The 18438-nt window shown below is 43.6% G+C and overlaps 1 protein-coding gene across 2 annotated transcripts in view; it reads left to right on the forward strand.

The window, feature by feature from the left end:
- The window catches only part of immp2l (inner mitochondrial membrane peptidase subunit 2), a 236312-nt gene that overhangs the window by 30184 nt on the left and 187690 nt on the right, over window positions 1-18438 (forward strand). For both annotated transcript variants that reach the window (XM_030732265.1, XM_030732266.1), the window contains exon 3: window positions 17299-17402. In XM_030732265.1, the coding sequence (XP_030588125.1) occupies window positions 17299-17402 (104 nt within the window). The remainder of the gene's footprint in view (window positions 1-17298; window positions 17403-18438) is intronic.

Here is an 18438-nt window from a genome sequence, read left to right on the forward strand (position 1 = left end):
GACCCAGGTATTTAAACCCCTGTGGGCGTAGTCCCCTGGAGGTGGTTATGACCCTCTATTGATCATGTGCTTGAACACATGTGCCCAGGTGTGAAGGGGGCGTGGGTCATATTTAATCAGTGGTTTCAGTTGAAACCAACTTAGGACTCCGCTCCATTGTTTCCTGTGGCCTATTGAGGTCACTGGAACAAAGGTGTGAATGGGGGTTGAGACGTCTGGGAAGGGAGCTCAGGACAGCACTGTAAGCGGGGGAAAGTTGGTGACGTAATCCACCTCCTCTGTTCAATGATGGTTGTTCACAGTGGACATAGATGGCTTCTTTCACTCCTCTTTCAAACCATCTGTTTTCCCTGTCCAAAATGTGGACATTGGCATCCTCAAAAGAGTGCCCTTTTTTTTCCTTCAGATGCAGCCATCCCATTGTAGCCAACCTTTACATGGAGGAAGTGGAATGTAAAGCTCTTGGTTCTTTCAAAGGGACGGCACCTAGCCACTGGTACAGATATGTAGATGACACCTGGGTCAAAATCAAAACCCGAGAAGTAGAAGCCTTCACTCGTCACATTAACTCAGTGGATAAATACATACGTTTTACCAGGGAGGACACCAGAGATAACAAGTTACCATTCCTGGACTGTGCGGTGCTTATCGAGGAAGATGGAAGCCTCAACATTGAAGTTTACCGGAAGCCCACACACACAGACCAGTATCTCCTCTTTGACTCCCACCACCCTCTGGAACACAAACTTGGGGTGATCAGGACCCTACAACACCGTGCGGAAAGTGTTCCCTCTAAGGCAGAAGGGAAGCATAAGGAACACACACACATTAAGAAAGCCCTCAAAACATGCGGTTACCCCAACTGGGCCTTCATCAAATCAGCTAAGATGCACAGGAATGAAGGCCAAACACAAACTACAGAGAATGGGAAGGACAAGAGGAACAACATTGTCATCCCATATGTGTCAGGCTTGTCAGAGAAACTCAGAAGAATTTTCTCCAAGCATGACATCTCAGTATACTTCAAACCAAGTCACACCCTAAGACAAAAACTGGTTCATCCCAAGGACAAACCCGCCAAACACAAGATCAGCGATGTAGTGTATGCTGTTCAGTGCAGTGAAGAGTGCTCGGACCTCTACATTGGTGAAACCAAACAGCCTCTTCACAAACGAATGGCACAACATAGAAGAGCCACTTCGACAGGACAAGATTCAGCAGTACATCTGCATCTGAAGGAAAAAGGGCACTCTTTTGAGGATGCCAATGTCCACATTTTGGACAGGGAAAACAGATGGTTTGAAAGAGGAGTGAAAGAAGCCATCTATGTCCACTGTGAACAACCATCATTGAACAGAGGAGGTGGATTACGTCACCAACTTTCCCCCGCTTACAGTGCTGTCCTGAGCTCCCTTCCCAGACGTCTCAACCCCCATTCACACCTTTGTTCCAGTGACCTCAATAGGCCACAGGAAACAATGGAGCGGAGTCCTAAGTTGATTTCAACTGAAACCACTGATTAAATATGACCCACGCCCCCTTCACACCTGGGCACATGTGTTCAAGCACATGATCAATAGAGGGTCATAACCACCTCCAGGGGACTACGCCCACAGGGGTTTAAATACCTGGGTCTCTCCACCATTTGGTTGAGAACTGAAGAAGCCTTTCGGATGAGAGGTGAAACGTCTTCAAGAAACAAAAAGAAGTCCAGTCGCCTTTTTCAAGCTCCAAATCCAATTTAAATGCATCATTTCTTAAAACCCCATTCTTATCTTCCACAGATAAATAAACTAGAATTTTATCTCCATTAACAATGATTCTCACATCGCTGGATTTCTTCACTTCCAACCTTCAGGATGATCTGGAAGTTTTTCAGTGGTTGTGCTGACAAATTCTTCTTCTTCTGGTTACTCTGTTACTGTTCTGTTATTTGAGCTACAGCAGGCCTTTCTTTAAACCCCCGTCATTTCTGAGGAAACACGTTGGAAAGGTGTGACATTTCTTTCTTCCCCCTCAAACACTTCCTGCTGTTCCTAAGCTGGAAGCTCTCCTGATTCCTGCCTGATTCCTATTCCCAGCTAGACGGTTGAAGCTTGGACACAGTTGGGTGTTCCAGCAGGACAGTGATCCCAAACTCAGCCAGGACTGGTTTAGGAATGGATAAAGCAGGCTAGTATTAAGCTTCTGGAATGGCTTCCCAAAGCTCCGAGGTCAACGCTGTTGAAAATTTGTGGTTTATGCTTAAAAGCCGGGTCTGTGCAGGAAACCAACCAAATTAAATGAACTCTACCAATTGTGCTGAGAAGTGGGGTCAAAGATCCAGACAGGATTATGCCAGAAGCTTGTTGATGGCTTCCAGAAGCTTCTGGTTGAGGTGCAACTTGCTAGGAGACATCTAACCAAATATTACTGGGAGTGTATGTATATATTTGAGCCTGTATAGATATTCTGACTCTCCACAAAAAATGGCCTCAAACTATGTGAACTCACCCTTTAGAAAAAGTTTCTGGGACTAAATTTTGGGTGGAAATGAGCTGTATTACACCAGGGTCCCCTAACCCAGTGGGCCATTTATTATCAAACAATTTTTTTGAGGTCATAACGACATGTGACCCTGATCAAAGGGCCCTGGAAGTTTGACACACACGGGTTTAAACGGCTCCTCATCTGTAATCGGCGTGTGAACAAAGTCGGGGTGTTTCTGGGCTTCTGACCGACCCGGCATGTTTCATCCAGTGCTGCACTGACGACGGATTACAATCATGGAGAATGAATTATCACAGGATCTGTGGGGGAAGATCGTTGAACTTGATCAAACAGGAAAAGGATATCAAAAGATATCCAATCAGCAGTGTTCAGAAGTGGAAGATGAGGAATTCTGTTGATCAAGCTACGGTCAGTTAGGCCAACAAAGATTTCAACCACAACTGCCAGAAAATTATTTGGGATGCAATGAAAAAACCCACAAATAACTTGAGCTGACGTGCAGGACTGAAAAAGGTGGCGTGGCTGTTTGAAGATGCACAGTAAGGAGGCAGATGAAGAAAAATGGGCTGCATGGCTGAGTTGACAGAAGAAAGCCGCCAACGCCACAGAGCAGTTTACAACATGCCAAACAGAGCCGAGCTTTAAAAAGGGTTCAAACTTTGGAGCACAAGTGTGCTCAATTGGTGATTATAAATTAGCTTTAGGTGTGAATGGTTGTCTGTCTCTCTGCGTTAGCCCTACAACAGGCTGGCGACCCGTCCAGGTGTACCGTGTTCCTCGCCCTACAGTAGCTTGGATAGGCTCCACCCCTGACTCTCCGCGACCCTGAATTGGTTAAGCAAACGAGGATGGAGGGATTAAATTCAATCTCCCACACCCATTTCTTGTTTTAAAGTCATTACAGATGTATGCGGTACAATCATCCGAGCCTGGAAAAATGACCTGACATTCATTCCCATGATGAGACAGCTGTGTGTTGTCTTTGTACCTATTAAAAAAATGAAATGTAGGTTTGAAATCGTTCCTGTTCTTTCTTCTAATTTCATCTGCTGGTTCCGATTTTTAAATGTTAGGAACAGGAATTGTTCGGAATTGTAAAGGTGTGCAGAAAAGTTGCTGGCACAGCCCTGAGCGACCTCACTTACTTACAAAAGGTGAGGTCAGTGAAAAACGCCCGACTGCTCCTGGCAGATCCAGACCACCCGCTGCACCAGGAGTTTAAGTTGCTTCCTCCTGGACGCAGATATCAGGTGCCAAGATGTAGGACAAATAGATTGAGGGAATCTTTCGTCCCAGCAGTGATTATGTTTTTGAATGATCTGTTGTGATTTTATGTCTGTTGTCATGGTATAACTGTTTTTAAAATTCCTGTACTACTGGCTGTGGAAATAATTGCCCTTAGGGGACAATAAAGCTCTTTGAATTGAATTGAATTGAACTCCTAATGACGACATCCTTACACAGTTGTCTTTGGTGTTGGAAAACTGGAGCTGTAGCAAATTCCAGGGTTGATGAGGAGGCTCCAAAGAAGAATGTCTGGCTTTATGTTATCCAGTGATGTGGCCCTTCTTTCCAAGCTAAACCCAGAGAGTCCAGAGGATTCCAGTGAAGAATGAGGAGAGTTATCTCCTGGACTGAAAGGTTCACACATGCTCTAAGCAGTTTCTCTTGTGTACTGCACCAAATTTTGTTGGGAAAAACGAGCTTTTATAAGTCATGACCTGCTTCCCTGCTTGACAGAAAGGCATCTTCCTTACAGCCCGTACAGGTGGGCAGCATTCAGACGCAGCTCTTCATCAGTGCCGTAGAGAAAGCTGCTCTCCTCTCACTCGAGAAGCACGCGTGTCTGCTGGGTTTTGACCGACTTGTTTCCTGTCTTGCAGCTCATTATCCCTGACATGTGTTGCATTATACATAAAATAATCTGTGGTCTATTTTTAATAAGTGTGAATTTTAAAGCGTTGTGTGGCTCTTTGGTTGGTGTTGTGTTTTTGTGTAGCTGCTTTGTGTCGGGTCATGAAGGCCACGTCTGTGAAAATCCAATCAGATCTTAAAGCTTCATAAATGAAAGCTTACAGTAGTGCTGCATGAAGGACAGCTGAGATGTTTACGCTCTCACTGTTGCTGTGCTCCTGCTCTGGGCTTTCATCTGTTGATGTCAAACTTTGATCTGCTGGGAGTGCGTCTCTCTGAAGCCTCACCAAGGAAAAAAGAATAGAATAAAAAGTATTTATTCTCTGAATAAGTAGAGGTACAGTCACAATGACCTCAGCAGTAAAAAGTGACTCATGGGCTGGAGGCTGCGGTCTTCCAAACATGGAAGCCAAAGCAGAAGTATGCTAATCTTTCTAATGGCCAGCAGGGGGCGAAAAGAGGTCTGGTTGTATAGACAGTGGCTCTATCTGTAACCTTTGAACTCTGTGCTGATGAGTCTAAATGGCTGCTTTAAAGTCTTATTCCATACAAATGGATGTTTAAATAGTACATTTGTATGTCGGACCATGAAGGTCACATTAGAGTAAATCAGAGAAAGCCGGCCTGTGTTATTCAGGCCTGCAGTGTGACTGACAACCAGCTGCTTCATCAGCGTGCAGTGCCCATCGGTTTGACCACTCGCTCGTTACGTTCAAAGCACCAACTACTAAATGAATTTCAGCCTGAAGCTTCGAGACTGGACTGTTTAACATGAGCACTTCAAGCAAAATCATTGTTCCTGAAAAAGAATCAGATGATTCTTTGAAGACTGCAAAAAGACAGATTTTAAAACAAGAAAATTTAAGCTATTTAATATTTTTATTTAATGAATAATCAAGTATTTGAAAACCTGATCATCCCAAGTGATCAAAGTTTGGTGTGCCTGTAGTATAAGCAATGATATTTGATATATATGATATATTTGATATCTGGGGTTCTTATTCCTGAGGGACAGAAAGTTTTCACAGGACTCGGCAGCAGCTGTAGAACCTCCATCAGCAGCAATAAGCTGCAGTGATGTTTCCTGTGTGGCTTCATCAGTCTGTCTCATCACTGTGGAGGAGTTTGGTCCACTCTCCTTCACAGCGTAGCTTCAGCTCAGTGAGGTTTGCAGCATTCATTCCTGCTCAGCTCTCTGAAGCCCCCCCCCCACAGCACAGGCTGAGGTCTGGACTCTGACTGGGCCGTTGCAGCACCTTCATTCTTGGATCATCATCCTGTTGGTGACCCAGTTTGGTCCCAGCTTCAGCTGTGGGACAGACGGCCTCACGTGAGCCTCTAGAATACTTTGGTCTACAGAGGAGTTCACGGTCCACTCAGTGACTGCAGGGAGCCCAGATCCTCCTCCACCGTGCTGACAGCTGCTCTGAGGTGTTGGTGCTGATGTTTCCTCCAAACGTGCTGCTGTGCATTCTGGACAAACATCTGCACTTTGGTCTGTTTGTTCCAGAAGTCTTTGTGTTTGTTCAGATGCAGCTTTGCAGACCTGAGCTGTGCTGCCATGTTCTTTCAGAGAGAAGAGGCTTTCTGCTGCAGGCCTTCCAAACAGCCAGACCTGTTCAGTCTGTTTCGAACTGTGCTGTCATGACCTTTAACCTTTAACATGCTGACCGAGGCCCGTAGAATCTCAGATGGAGCTCTGGGATTTTAGAGATCCTCTGGATCTGGATTCTGGATAAATGCAGCTCCATTCACTCCAGCAGGAAACGTTCCCCTTCTGGTAGAATTCAGATTTTATAATGAAATTTGACTGGCAAGATTAAAGAGTGTAACAATGCAACAGCCCTGCAGCAGTGTCAGTGCAGTGTGGCAGAGCTCAGTGATCGCCTGAAATCATCAGTCAGGTCAGGAGAGTTTCTTTGCTGAATGAGCGGCTGTGTCCTCACTGCTGTGCTTCCCACAGTTTACTGCAGTGCATGGAGCTCTCCTCTTCCTCAGGACTGTTTTCACATCATTGTTATAAAACCACATATTTTAAGCCATTCATTTGTCATTTAACATCACTGGTTTCCAGGAGTGACTGTCAATACAACAATAGGCCACAACATTAAGACTACTGATATCCCACCCACCTACTCACTGCACTCCCCTCATGCCAGTGTTCTCTTCCAGCAGGACGTCGTGCCACACCACCCAAAACAAATTCTCTGTAACGACTCAAAGAACACAAATAAGAGTCAATGGTGTTAAACTGGCCTGCAAAACTATGCAAGTCCCAACCTGATCAAGTGTCCGATCTATGGAGCCACCACTCTGCAACTCACAACATCCAAAGGTTCTGCACCCCCCAGAGCATGTCTACACAATAGGGCTGCAACGATTCATCGATTAACTCGATTAAATCGATTCTAAAAATTTATCGACACAAATTTACTGTGTCGATGCTTCGTTTAAACTCTGCAGCGCTCAGCTGTCTCGGTGTAAGCGGCGCTAGTCACTAGCATTAGCAGCATTAGTGCTGACGTTTTTTTGTGTTTATTGGGGGCTGGCAAACCAACATAGAACTGCATTACCGCCACCTACTGGACTGGAGTGTGAATCACTCACGTATACACAAGCACACATTCTAAAAAGCTCTCCGTCGCTGCGATGGATTTCATTTAACACAGAGTGGATCATCACTAGAGTTGCCACCTGTCTCGTAAAATACAGAACCCCGTATGTTACGGGACTCCGTGGAATACGGCTCCCTAACATGCCGTGTTCCGTACTTTACGGGACGGGTGGCAACTGTCGCTGACATGCATTTCCACGCCTCCACTGCTCTCTGTGTGTCTGTGTGTGTTGTGCTCGCTGAGAATTTCAGCTGCTATTTTTGTCTTTATTTCAGCTGTAGCTACCAGAACTGGTTTGCTAACGAGCGCGGGCCATTAGCACTAGCGATGGTGTGGTACTGGAAGGCCCGCCCCCCAGGACCGAGGGGCTCCTTCAAAATATTTTTTATACTTTAATCCCTTATTAGTGACTAAATATAGACCTGCAGTAGAAACGTATTTTAGAGAATGCTTGTGAATACAAAGCATCACAACATTACTCACACATGCGCCATGGCTCCCGCAGCCACTAGTTTTTCAAAACACTCATAGCAGGCAGCGGTTTGAACTGCGCAAGCGCAAAGAGGCGAAGCTGTGACGGTGAGCTCAAGTAGTGAAAAAGGAAACGTTTTTCCAGCGTCCAAAACAGCAGCTTTTTCTTTTAGTAACCACCATTAAATCTGTGAAACAGCTGGAGGTCCTTCATCAAGTACCTGATCAGCAAGTGTTAATGTGAAGAAAAGAGAACTTTGTAGCTGCTCCATTCACCGCTGTTTGTTCACATGGCGAGAAACTGCAGTACGGAAGTTAAAATATGCAGATAAACTGTTAATAAAAAAAAGTATTTCTTATCCGATTACTCGATTAATCGCTGGAATAATCGATAGAATACTCGATTACTAAAATAATCGTTTTATGCAGCCCTACTACACAATGTGTGCCCATCACAGGGAGAGCAGATCTGCTGATTCTGCAGATTCAACAGGAAACTTTTCCAGCTGAATGTTAGAAAAAGCCTTTTGCAGCAGCCGAGCGCCGAGAGACCAGAACTCTGAAAGCACAAGGAGCGGGTGATGAGTGTGTTCGGCACTCGTTTAGTGGGACCTAAATCTGTTGACACAGCTGTCTTCCTCTGAGACAGGAAACCACCTACCTATAGCAGCAGCCATTAAATTTTCAGGTGTAGACATGTTTGAAGGTGAGAGCTGGCTCAGGATTGGGTTAGAAGTGGCTTTAACCTCCCGAGAGCTTTTGTGTTACACTGAAAGATGCTTTCTTCCTCGGCTCTCAGGAGGACATTTAATCTTAAACTAAGTCAACAGGAAATTAATTCCAGTCAGTCTGATGTCCTCAGAAGTCTCAGAGACTTGATTGTTTTATCCCTCGTCCTTTCTGCACTGCTTGGATTGTTGTCATGGAAACAGTGCTTTCAAACCTCTGGAGTAACGGATGGTTGTGATCATGTAGTGCTTGACTTCCCGATTTATGCCAGAGAAAAAAAATGTGCAGATAAAAAAACTAAAGATGATTTCAGCTGCATTATTATATTTTTCTTTTGTTTCCATGATGGCCTGAAGCAGGTCTGAAGCTCAGTCCTCACCACGGTACCTGCTGCAGAACAGGTTATTGAGACACACACACACACACACACAGACACACACACAAAACACGTACTAATCTGTCAGTTCCCCAGAAACCGCATCGATTATTTATTCATTTTCATCAGATGCCCCTGGAGCACTTCAGGCCTCTGTGGTTCTTTGTCTGCAGGTTCAGTGAAGCAGATGTGCTTTATTCTCACCTGTTGGCTTCAAGCAGCCATTTTATTGATCTGAGTCTTTATATGTGATATAATTATAAAACAGAGATTAGTCAGAAATTGTCAACTTTATATCAATTTTGCATCTAAGTTGCTTGTGTTACTTCATTTGCTCTCGGACTGTTTAACACATCCAGGCTGCAGCAGAAAGGAAAGGAGGCACAGCTCAGGAATACATGTCAGCATCACATTCATGTAGTGGAATACACAGTTGTAATTACAGATATACATTTGTGCCTTATGGATTAGGCAGTGATGATATTAATAAATCTATTAACTTCCACGGCGTGAATTTTTCCAGCTGTCCCTCATGGCCTTAAATAACCTGCGTTTATATGACAACGTCTGGTTTGAAGCATCATTTATGCATTCCTATCACACACTCTGATACGGCTGTTCTTTGTTTTTTGGCTCTTTGGATTTTTCTTCTTGTAAATATGCCGCGTTGCTGATGGTAGGCCTGAGAACATGCAGGTCATATTGAGGATGGACCCTTCCTCTCACCCCACGGCAGCTGGGAGAGGCTCCAGCCCCCCCCTCCCCCACTGGACCAGTGGGAAAAAATGAATGGTTGGATATTAAGGATGGATGCGATTTTTGAATATCTGAATAGTCATTACAGTTAAGCAACTGTTTATTGTCCCAAAATATGCAGCGTGGGAATGGAGGCAGTGACCACGAGCCATCGCTCTATTTCCCTCCTGACTTTCTCTGGTTTTGCTCTTTTATTTTTTTTTCCTTCCCCGTGTGTGTGTGTGTGTGTGTGTCTCTTTATCACTGCTGGGTGCCTGCAGCCCATTCAGGCTGCACAGGTAGTCCAGCTCCTTCAGGATGGCTGTCACAATAAGGCCTCTCCCAGCACAGTCCCAAGAGTGTGAAGGATACCAGCGGGTGGGCTGTTACACAGGGAAAGTGGGACTGGGCCATAGAAGGGAATCGAGCCAGCAGCAGGACCAGCATTTGCTCTTTTGTGAGAGGAGGAAGAAGAGGGACACTGGCAGAGGTCTACAGAATGACCTCCAACGGGCTACTCGTGTATGTTTCTGACCAAGCTGTCAGTCGGACGCTGAGAGTGGGACCTCGTGCTCACAGGCCAGCACCGTGCAGCTTGATTGGCAGGCCCACCACTGGCATCCCATTCTAGAGGAGAAATCAGTCAGTATGGATGAGGACAGAGCAATGAGCTGTAGTCACCACCTGCTAAACCTTTCCCTTTTTGGGGAGGGGGTTGGCTTGTTGTTGTCTCTCTGCTGTCACTTTCATTTGGACCAAAGCAGGTGAAATGGATTCATCCTGGTTTGTTTCCTGAATGGACAGATTGAAATCGCTGTACTTTAATGCCTTTGTGTTACACAGCGACTGCCTGCGAGTAGTTGCAGACCAGTCCCTGTCTTCAAAGCAATCATTTCAAAGTTCATTGCACACGGTTGCAGTAATGTTGGTTGTGCTGCGGCCTCCCTGCTGCGACTTTAACGTGACCTTTCCCTCCACCCAGAACTTCAATATGTGAACATTTTAATCCAAGGTTGAAAGAAGGTATCATCCATCACCTCTGATACTGACACAAAAAGCAATGGGAAAAAAAAGATTATTGAAATATCAGCAGAATGAAAAGGTTGTGTTGGAGATCTCAACATTTTCAGCTGCTCTCTAAGTTTTCTAAAGGCTTAAAGCAGAAACCTGGAAGCCGTCTCATTAAAAGTTCTGTTCAGCACAAACTGAAAGTCTCAAAGTGCCCGAGGACCTGAGAGGCTGAAGTAGGTCAGACAGGTAGGCTTCATAAGACAATGAAGCGCTTTAAAGGAAAGTGAACGCATTTTCAAATCAATATGTAACCTGACAGGTAACCAGTGAAACCCGAGTGATGGGCAGGAGTGAAAGCTGTCATCAATCATCCGGTCCACACATGCAACAAAAATCCCAGTCACTCACGTTTCTCACACGTGTGTGTGTGTGTGTGTGTGTGTGTGTGTGTGTGTGTGTGTGTGTGTGTGTGTGTGTGTGTGTGTGTGTGTGTGCGCTTCTGTTGCATATTTGATCTTATATTAGCTTTAGGCTGACTTCCTTCTGTGTGGATCCTGTTTTTCAGGGATTTCTGGATGTTGAACTTTGACAACATCCACGCTGATCATCTTATTGGAGCTGGAAGAATTTGCACCATTTTTAACCCTCGGTGGTTCCTCAGTTTGATTATTGGACTGAGAAATAGTGAATGATAGAATATGTTTACAGTTTCCAAAAATGCTTCCACTAAGATACTTGAACCTTAATTTGTGAGTCTGGAGTTTTTATTAACGAGAGCCCACCTATCACGCCTAATGTGTGGATATAGTATTTGAATGGAGAGCTGTTTCAAAGGCATTCCCCACAGTGTTTTGTACTTTGTAGCTTGTTTTTAAGCTTTCATATGCAGGCATGTGTGTCTTCCAGACTTTACAGCATACATTTTTAATCATAAACCCTCAGGTGGCTTCTGCAGGGTCGAGGAGGTAATTCCCCTGTTACAGAGGTCAGTTCACTGGAATATAACCAGCAGAATGGTTTGAGCAGCTGTTGTTTCTATGAAAACTCTCTATTGTAGTTCTGAGTTATAGATCAGTCAGCTGCAGTCTTCTCTAGATTTCCTGTAAACCCAGACGTACAGCAGCAGCACGTAGGAACAGTGCATCATGTATTATTGTGAAATATAAATGTGACTGAAGCTGGTGAGGTATCCATCTCTAGCTGATAAACCAAACTTACCGGCTAACAGCATCACAGGGATATTTATTCTGAGGATGACAGAAAAGAGATATTCTATCAATTACCCCGGCAGGCGTGAAATGGCCTGTGTGCGTACTGTTAAATGAAAGAATCGTCGTGCGTCGTGTTGCTTGCTGCTGGGATTGGGCTTCGTCACGCATGGATCCTTCGATGAAGTGACACAAACAGAGTTGTAAGAATAATGATTTTGCTGTTTGCAGTGGTGTCAGACAAGGGAAGGAAGTGCGGGGGGGGGGGGATCATGGGCAAGTGTGAGGTAGAGTTGTCTCGAAGGACGTGGATATTTGCAGCAACTCTTAATTTTTTAACATGACAAGATGGAAATGTTTGGTTTAAAGAAAGGCCAGCTGCTTCCAAACTACACTTTATTAGGAACATCATAATAATTGGACCTTTTTTTACTGTCTTCATTCAGAGATTCTACAAATTATTGGAAACTTTATTTGTTGACATGATTTATCACATAGATTATTTGTCTACCTTTGGCATTTATGGCTTATCTACAGTTATGAAAAATATTGTGTAGGCCAGACATGACCCAAAAGTCATGAACTGGGGTTGACACGGTTATGGCAGGTGTTGTGTGAGCCAGATGTGGCACAGAAGTCTTGGCATCTAGCCCATAGAAGTTCCTCATCATTCAGACCGAAAGACTATTCACCAAAAGTGTGGATTCCTTGATCCTGTGCGAGGAACCCACTCTGCACTCAGTTGCCGAGTGGGTTCTGGAGATTGATGGAAGCATGAAATTGGTTGCAAAAAGGTATGTGGTGCGGCACCAAAAACCTTCTTACATTGGCTTTGGCCACTAGCAGGTCATGGCCTTCCATCAGGACAAGCAAGGCACGCAGTGCTTGCCCATTCAAATCTAAAAATAGACATCAATTAAAACTTACCAAAGTGAAAGCGATGTTTCTCCTTCATCTCAGACACCATCCTACCATAAAGCTTCTCGCCTGTTTGTATCCAGCCTTTACATCACTATCATCTCATGGCTTGCTGTTGGAAGCACAATTTGCCTCTGATCCCATAGGAAACTGCAGCATGTCTCTATTTCATGGGTGTGTCCGTCTCATGTTAACAATGGGTAGAGCTTTACAAGCTGAGAGGCCATCAGCTTTTTTTTCCTTGGTTGCACGTGCGCATTGTAGACATAACTCCGGTCTTTCACAGCAGACTGATGAGAGATTAGCATGCGAGGCAAACTGCTGCTGGCTCTGCTTTCACTGCTCTGAGATCAGTTATGGGCCCGCCTTTGTGTGGACACAGAGAGAGCATTAGCAATTCGATGAGCTTCTGGGATTACAAAACAGGGGCAAGTGGGACACGTGCATGCTCAGCCAGCACTTTCAGAATAGCATAGCTGGTAAGTTCTAACAGCTGCTTTTCCAACACACCCGCTTCATTTTTTACTAATATTTTTAGTCCCTCTACCAATATTGATGGTTAACCATGTCACACAGTAATCAGGTTTTTCATTCATCAGGTTGCTGTGGTTGCTGGTAGTTCAGAGAAGACTATTCATCTTCAAAGTAAATTCAAACCTAGTTTTAGCAGTAAGACACGACTTTGACTTTGAAAGCAAACTGTCTTTGTTTCTGATTTGCATCACACTTTTCAGTTTTAAATCTGGTTGGCAACTAGCTGGCAAATGTTTGCAGATGAGTCTGCATCATTCATGCAAACTATGGGCAACCACAACAATCTGCTGGTGACCAAAGCAACTGGACAAAGGTTTACGGTGCAGCACCCTCTTTGTGACTGATTTTACCTGGTGGTAGTCAGCAACCTTTAGCAGTCACTCACCAGCTGGGCAGCAAATACACAATTTTCCTTAGTAGCCAGAGTTTGCCAGAAGGTTGCTGAGCGTTTTTTAGGCCTATGTGCATCTGTAGCAGAGAAAGTCATTGTCTGTATATGCTGTTGCTTCTATTTAAACTCAGTCAGGGTATCAGTGCTCTTTGCTTCTGACTGTTAAGCACAAGGTGTCTTTTGGTGTTGGTGTTTTCATGCCCTGGTTATGACTGTGTTTCCCTCCAAGACAGACTCAACCTCCAATAGATGCTTATGGGCTATAGTCCAGAGTGAGGTGGAGCTGACTACGGGCGCTGATATGTTTGTTTATAAAATGCCAAAAACCTTGGTGCTGTTTTTGTTTTTGTTTTTTTTTTTGTTTCTATGTAAGAAATGCCAAAACTAAGAAACTCTTGATTGCACCAGCAGTGTGAGAGCAGCCTTTGTTCACAGCTGTGAAACTTGATTTTCATGCTTTATTGGACTTAACAGAAAAATGGCTGCCTGGAAGGTAAACGATAGATCCAGGAACACATCATTTCCTCTGTTTAATGGGCTTAAATATGAAACCACTAATGCATGTTCCCTTTAAAACCCAACATTAAAGTTTCTGGCTTAACATATGTCCTAATTGAAAATGTAGCTGCTAACTGAAAGTGAAGTCTAACAGCTGCACCAAGTAAAGAGCTGACACACAGTTTTCTTATGTAGGCTTTGTTTTAAATTTGGCATTACTGTTACATGTAATATGTCTTCAGATGGTTGTGTGGAGTTTAATTCTAAAACTTGCTGCATTTGTTTTGGGAGACACTGTCCCTGAAGGTGGTATATGCAGCATTCTGCCATCCATGAATCAGCAGCACATATATTTCAGTGCATTGCTATAATAACCATAAGGGAGCTCATTAAGGTGGGGTGATAATTCAAAGTAAAACCGAGTCATCAGGTTGCCGGGGAGGCTGAGCATGGGATTAAAGAGACAGGGAACAATCCAGAGAAGCTGAGGAGAATGGATGCAGGAGAAAAAATGAGTGGAATTATATGTGCAATAGCAATTACAGTGTCTTATGTGGCAAAATGAAAGTTTTTCATAATGAAATGTTATCCTAACATGTAAATGCACAGATTAGGGCCATTTTTAAACAATTATAAAACAATTCTCAGTCCAATTACCTAAAGTATCCAAGAATCCAACTTTTGATTTCCTCAGGATGGTTTATGCAGGTCATATACATGATGATAAAGAACTTTGTTCTCTTTAGGCTGAGCACGAAGGTGAAGCTGTCCATTTATCAAGTCCGTACGTTCACCTAATACCACTACCTGTGAGTACTGACTAAAAGAATAAGATTGTGGTCGCATTCCTCCGAAAGGCCTCAGAGACAGAGTGAGGATCTCAGTCATTGGGAAAGAGCTCAGAGTAAACACTCACTCCTCCACATCAAAAGGAGCCAGCTGAGATGGTTCAGCATCTGCCTCCTGGATGAGGTGTTTCAGGCTGGTGACCCTGAAGCAGAAGGATACATTGGAAAGATTATATCTGCCCTCTCTTTTGGAAAGCCTCACATGCCTCACATAAAATACATACATACATACACATGCTGCTCTTCGATACAGTGTGAATGTCAGGAAACAGATCTTGTATGAATACGTGTGAATTGGTAAATGCAAACGTGTTGTATAAAACTCTTAGACTAAAAAAGTGTTATATAAGAACCTGTCCATTTACCATCCATCCTCTCTCATTTTCTTCATTCAGCATCTCCTCAAAGTTCTTCCTCCATCTCCTCAACACACTCTCTTCACCCATTAGCATATTTCCACCTCTATCCCTAATCACCCTGACCTGCTGCACATCCTTTCCAGCTTGATCTCTCTGTCTAGTCAAATAATACAAAACCTTTTCTCCTTCCTTAGTGTCCAGCCTCACATACAACTATCTAGAAGCCTTTTCCTTTGCACCACTCTTTCCCACATGCCTAGCTTCCCAGTACTCCTGTGTGCTTTCTCCATCTCCCTGACTATCCCACTCTTTCTTTTGCTAACCTGTTGTTTGAATATTTTTCTGTACTTCCTCATTTCACCACCAAATCTGCTTGTCCTCTTTCCTCTGTCCACCTTAGTTAACTGGTACTTGGTTAGTTTGGTTTACTCCTTGAACGACACTAAGACCATCTTTATTTTTTTCCAACTTAATGGTTGCGGACATCAACAGTTTTCAGACCACTTTGTTCTGCTGTTAGCATGCCTGAAGTAACAGTGACCTTTGACCCATCAATGGAGTCCAGAAGTTCCAGTTTCTCTATGCTTTTATTGTATAGCAACAAAGATCTGAGCCTGAAATGGTCCCATCACCCAGCCTACAGAACCTTTTTTATGTAGATAACACCACCTTCCCCAGGCACTGTCCTCTCCATAAACTTTAATTTTTAAGGTAAATAAAGATTTAGCAACGTTATCTGTGGTTTGGTTGCCTGGTGTATAATGAGAAAGAATAGCCTCTTGGGGGTGCTACTGTGGCTGCAGGTTAATGTTTGGATTTTATTTCAGTAAGGATTCTGTAGGATGTGTGTGGACACTGTAACTTTTTGAACCAAACTATATTAAAGTTTTCTCCTGTGTGGGCTTTAAATTGCTCACCACTGCATGCGTGTTTCTCTTTCTTTTTCCTGTTTGTGTTGATGTGGTGTTTGAGAGGACAGCGGCTGCTGTTTACTCTGCAGGAGGCCAACTCATTTCTGTAGATAAACCTTTGCACAGCACTATGCATTATATGCATCTGATATTCAGATTCTTATCCATCGGGGAGGCGTGGGCTCCTCTGATTCATTGTGCAGCACAACAATGAGCCCCAGCATTCAGTCAGAGTGATAAAAACTATCATCAAGCACAGAAGGACAAGGAGTCCTGCAACAGATGGTCTGGACCCCACAAAGCCCTGAACTCAACATCATGGAGTAAGTCTGGGATTGCAGGAAGACGCAGACAATGCTGAGACAGAATCCACAGAACAACTGTGCAAAGTTTACCAAGATGCTACTGCCAACGCATATGGAAAAGAGAAGAACTCATCAAAGTTATAAAACTTATAAATTCATATACATCAGACTGAGAAGACTTAAATGTCTCGTACTAGACTGGACTTTTTCATGTCACAGCTGATCCAACCATAAAGAAGTTTTCAGTAGAAGAGTCCACAGTTTTCAAGCCCAACCATGATCCATTAAATCAGGAGCATGAACAGAAGAAAACTGGCCCTGAGGTCAGATTATCAATCAATCAGATTATCAATACAGAGTTCCTGAGGTGTCCGAGGAAGAACAAAATCCAAAAACCATACCTGATTTTGAATTTGGCTGATCTCCCTTTCACTGCGGTCTTCTTGCGCACCTCTACGTCACTTCCAGTTTGGAGTCCTGTTCTGACTGCTTGTATGTGCTCTGTCCTTAAATTCACCATAGATCTCAAAACACAAAGCAAAGGCTGGCCTCTGAATGCAGGAGCTTTTTGGCTATGCCCCCTTTTTTTCTCACCACCTGACCTATTCATCAGATGCGGCTCATTACATCTCCATGCCCCCACCCAAGATGAAATTTAAGTAGAAGGGTCGCTGTTTTTTCTAAACTGATCAGACACAAGTACAAACATTGTGTTTTAGGGGCTACTCAAGGAAAAGACTCTGAGAAATCAACTCATTTAAATTGGATAGGGTTTTTTATGTCTGATTAACAGAGCTCTGTCATCACTTGTACCTTGCAAAGTTGTCGGTGTCCCAAATACAAAGTGTGCACACAAAAAAATGAAGTAAATTGATAAATAAAAACATTGTGGCATTATTATTTATTATTATTTTGGTTATTCAATTTTGCATGGTGCTCTATTAACAGTTCATTTCATATAAACTGTTTCTGTTTCTGTGTTTAGCCATTCCTTAACCCTGAGGGGGGGTCTGAGTGCGACGTCGTCCTGCTGAACCGCTGGAGTGTGAGAAACTACCAGGTCCAACGAGGTGACATCGTCTCCATTGTGTGAGTAAATCAAACCAAATGATACACAAAGTGTCACATGGTAGTTTGCAGAGGAATTACTGAATGATTTTAAAGGATGTAAAGGAAAATTCCAGGTATGTCTCTGAGCCATGTTTCAGATGTATGTTTCTTTTTGTGTGGATCTGGAGTTTGACTGTCAGTTCTTCTACCATTACACAATAATGATGTTGAGTTTGGGTTGATACAGAGACTTATGCCGCAGAAGCCTTTTCAGGGCGAAATCTTAAATGCCATCATCACATATAAACATATTTGAACAAAATACCTGCAAGAAAAGGACAACAAAGTAGCCAAGTCAAAACTGTGTTATCTGCAGTCACATTTCAGAGTAAATATCTGCTGAGGAAAGAGAATAAAGCCAAACAAAACTAACAAGTGAAATCACTGTGATTAACAGCAGCTGCAGTAAGAAATGCACTGATGGAGAATGTGTTACGACCATTTGTTTTATTGTTTTTCTGTCTTTAAATGGCAGCTGCTTTTGAAGGCTTAGCTCTCTGAGAACAATAGGAGCGCTCTTTATCTGACATTTCATGGCTACATTGAGATGAGTAATTTAGAAAACTAATATAATTTATTTGTCAAACCATCAAAGCCGAGCTGTTGGTCTAACAGCTAGATTATAGCTGTGGTAACAGCACGGATGATCTCAAAGTTAGAAACACATGTAAGAGGGAAAGTATGTACATTTCCTTCCAGTATTTTCCTTTTGGTTACTGAATATCAAATTACAAATGCATCTTGGGGAAAAACATCCTTTCGAGGATAATCGAGTGTGTGTGGGAGTTTGCCCATCCAGTCTACATGTGCTTTGTGGACTTGGAGAAGTAATTCGACCGTGTCCCTCTGGGTAACCTGTGGGAGGTCCTGCGGAAGTATGGGGTGTCTGGCCTGTTGTTGCGGGCCATTCAGTCTCTGTACAACCGCAGTGAGAGCTTGGTCCGTATAGCCGGTAATAAGTTGGATTCGTTTCCTGTGGGTGTTGGACTCTGTCAGGGCTGCCCTTTGTCACCGA

Source organism: Archocentrus centrarchus, chromosome 6 (genome assembly GCF_007364275.1).
Source record: "Archocentrus centrarchus isolate MPI-CPG fArcCen1 chromosome 6, fArcCen1, whole genome shotgun sequence".
In the NCBI taxonomy this organism is placed as follows: Eukaryota; Metazoa; Chordata; class Actinopteri; order Cichliformes; family Cichlidae; genus Archocentrus; species Archocentrus centrarchus.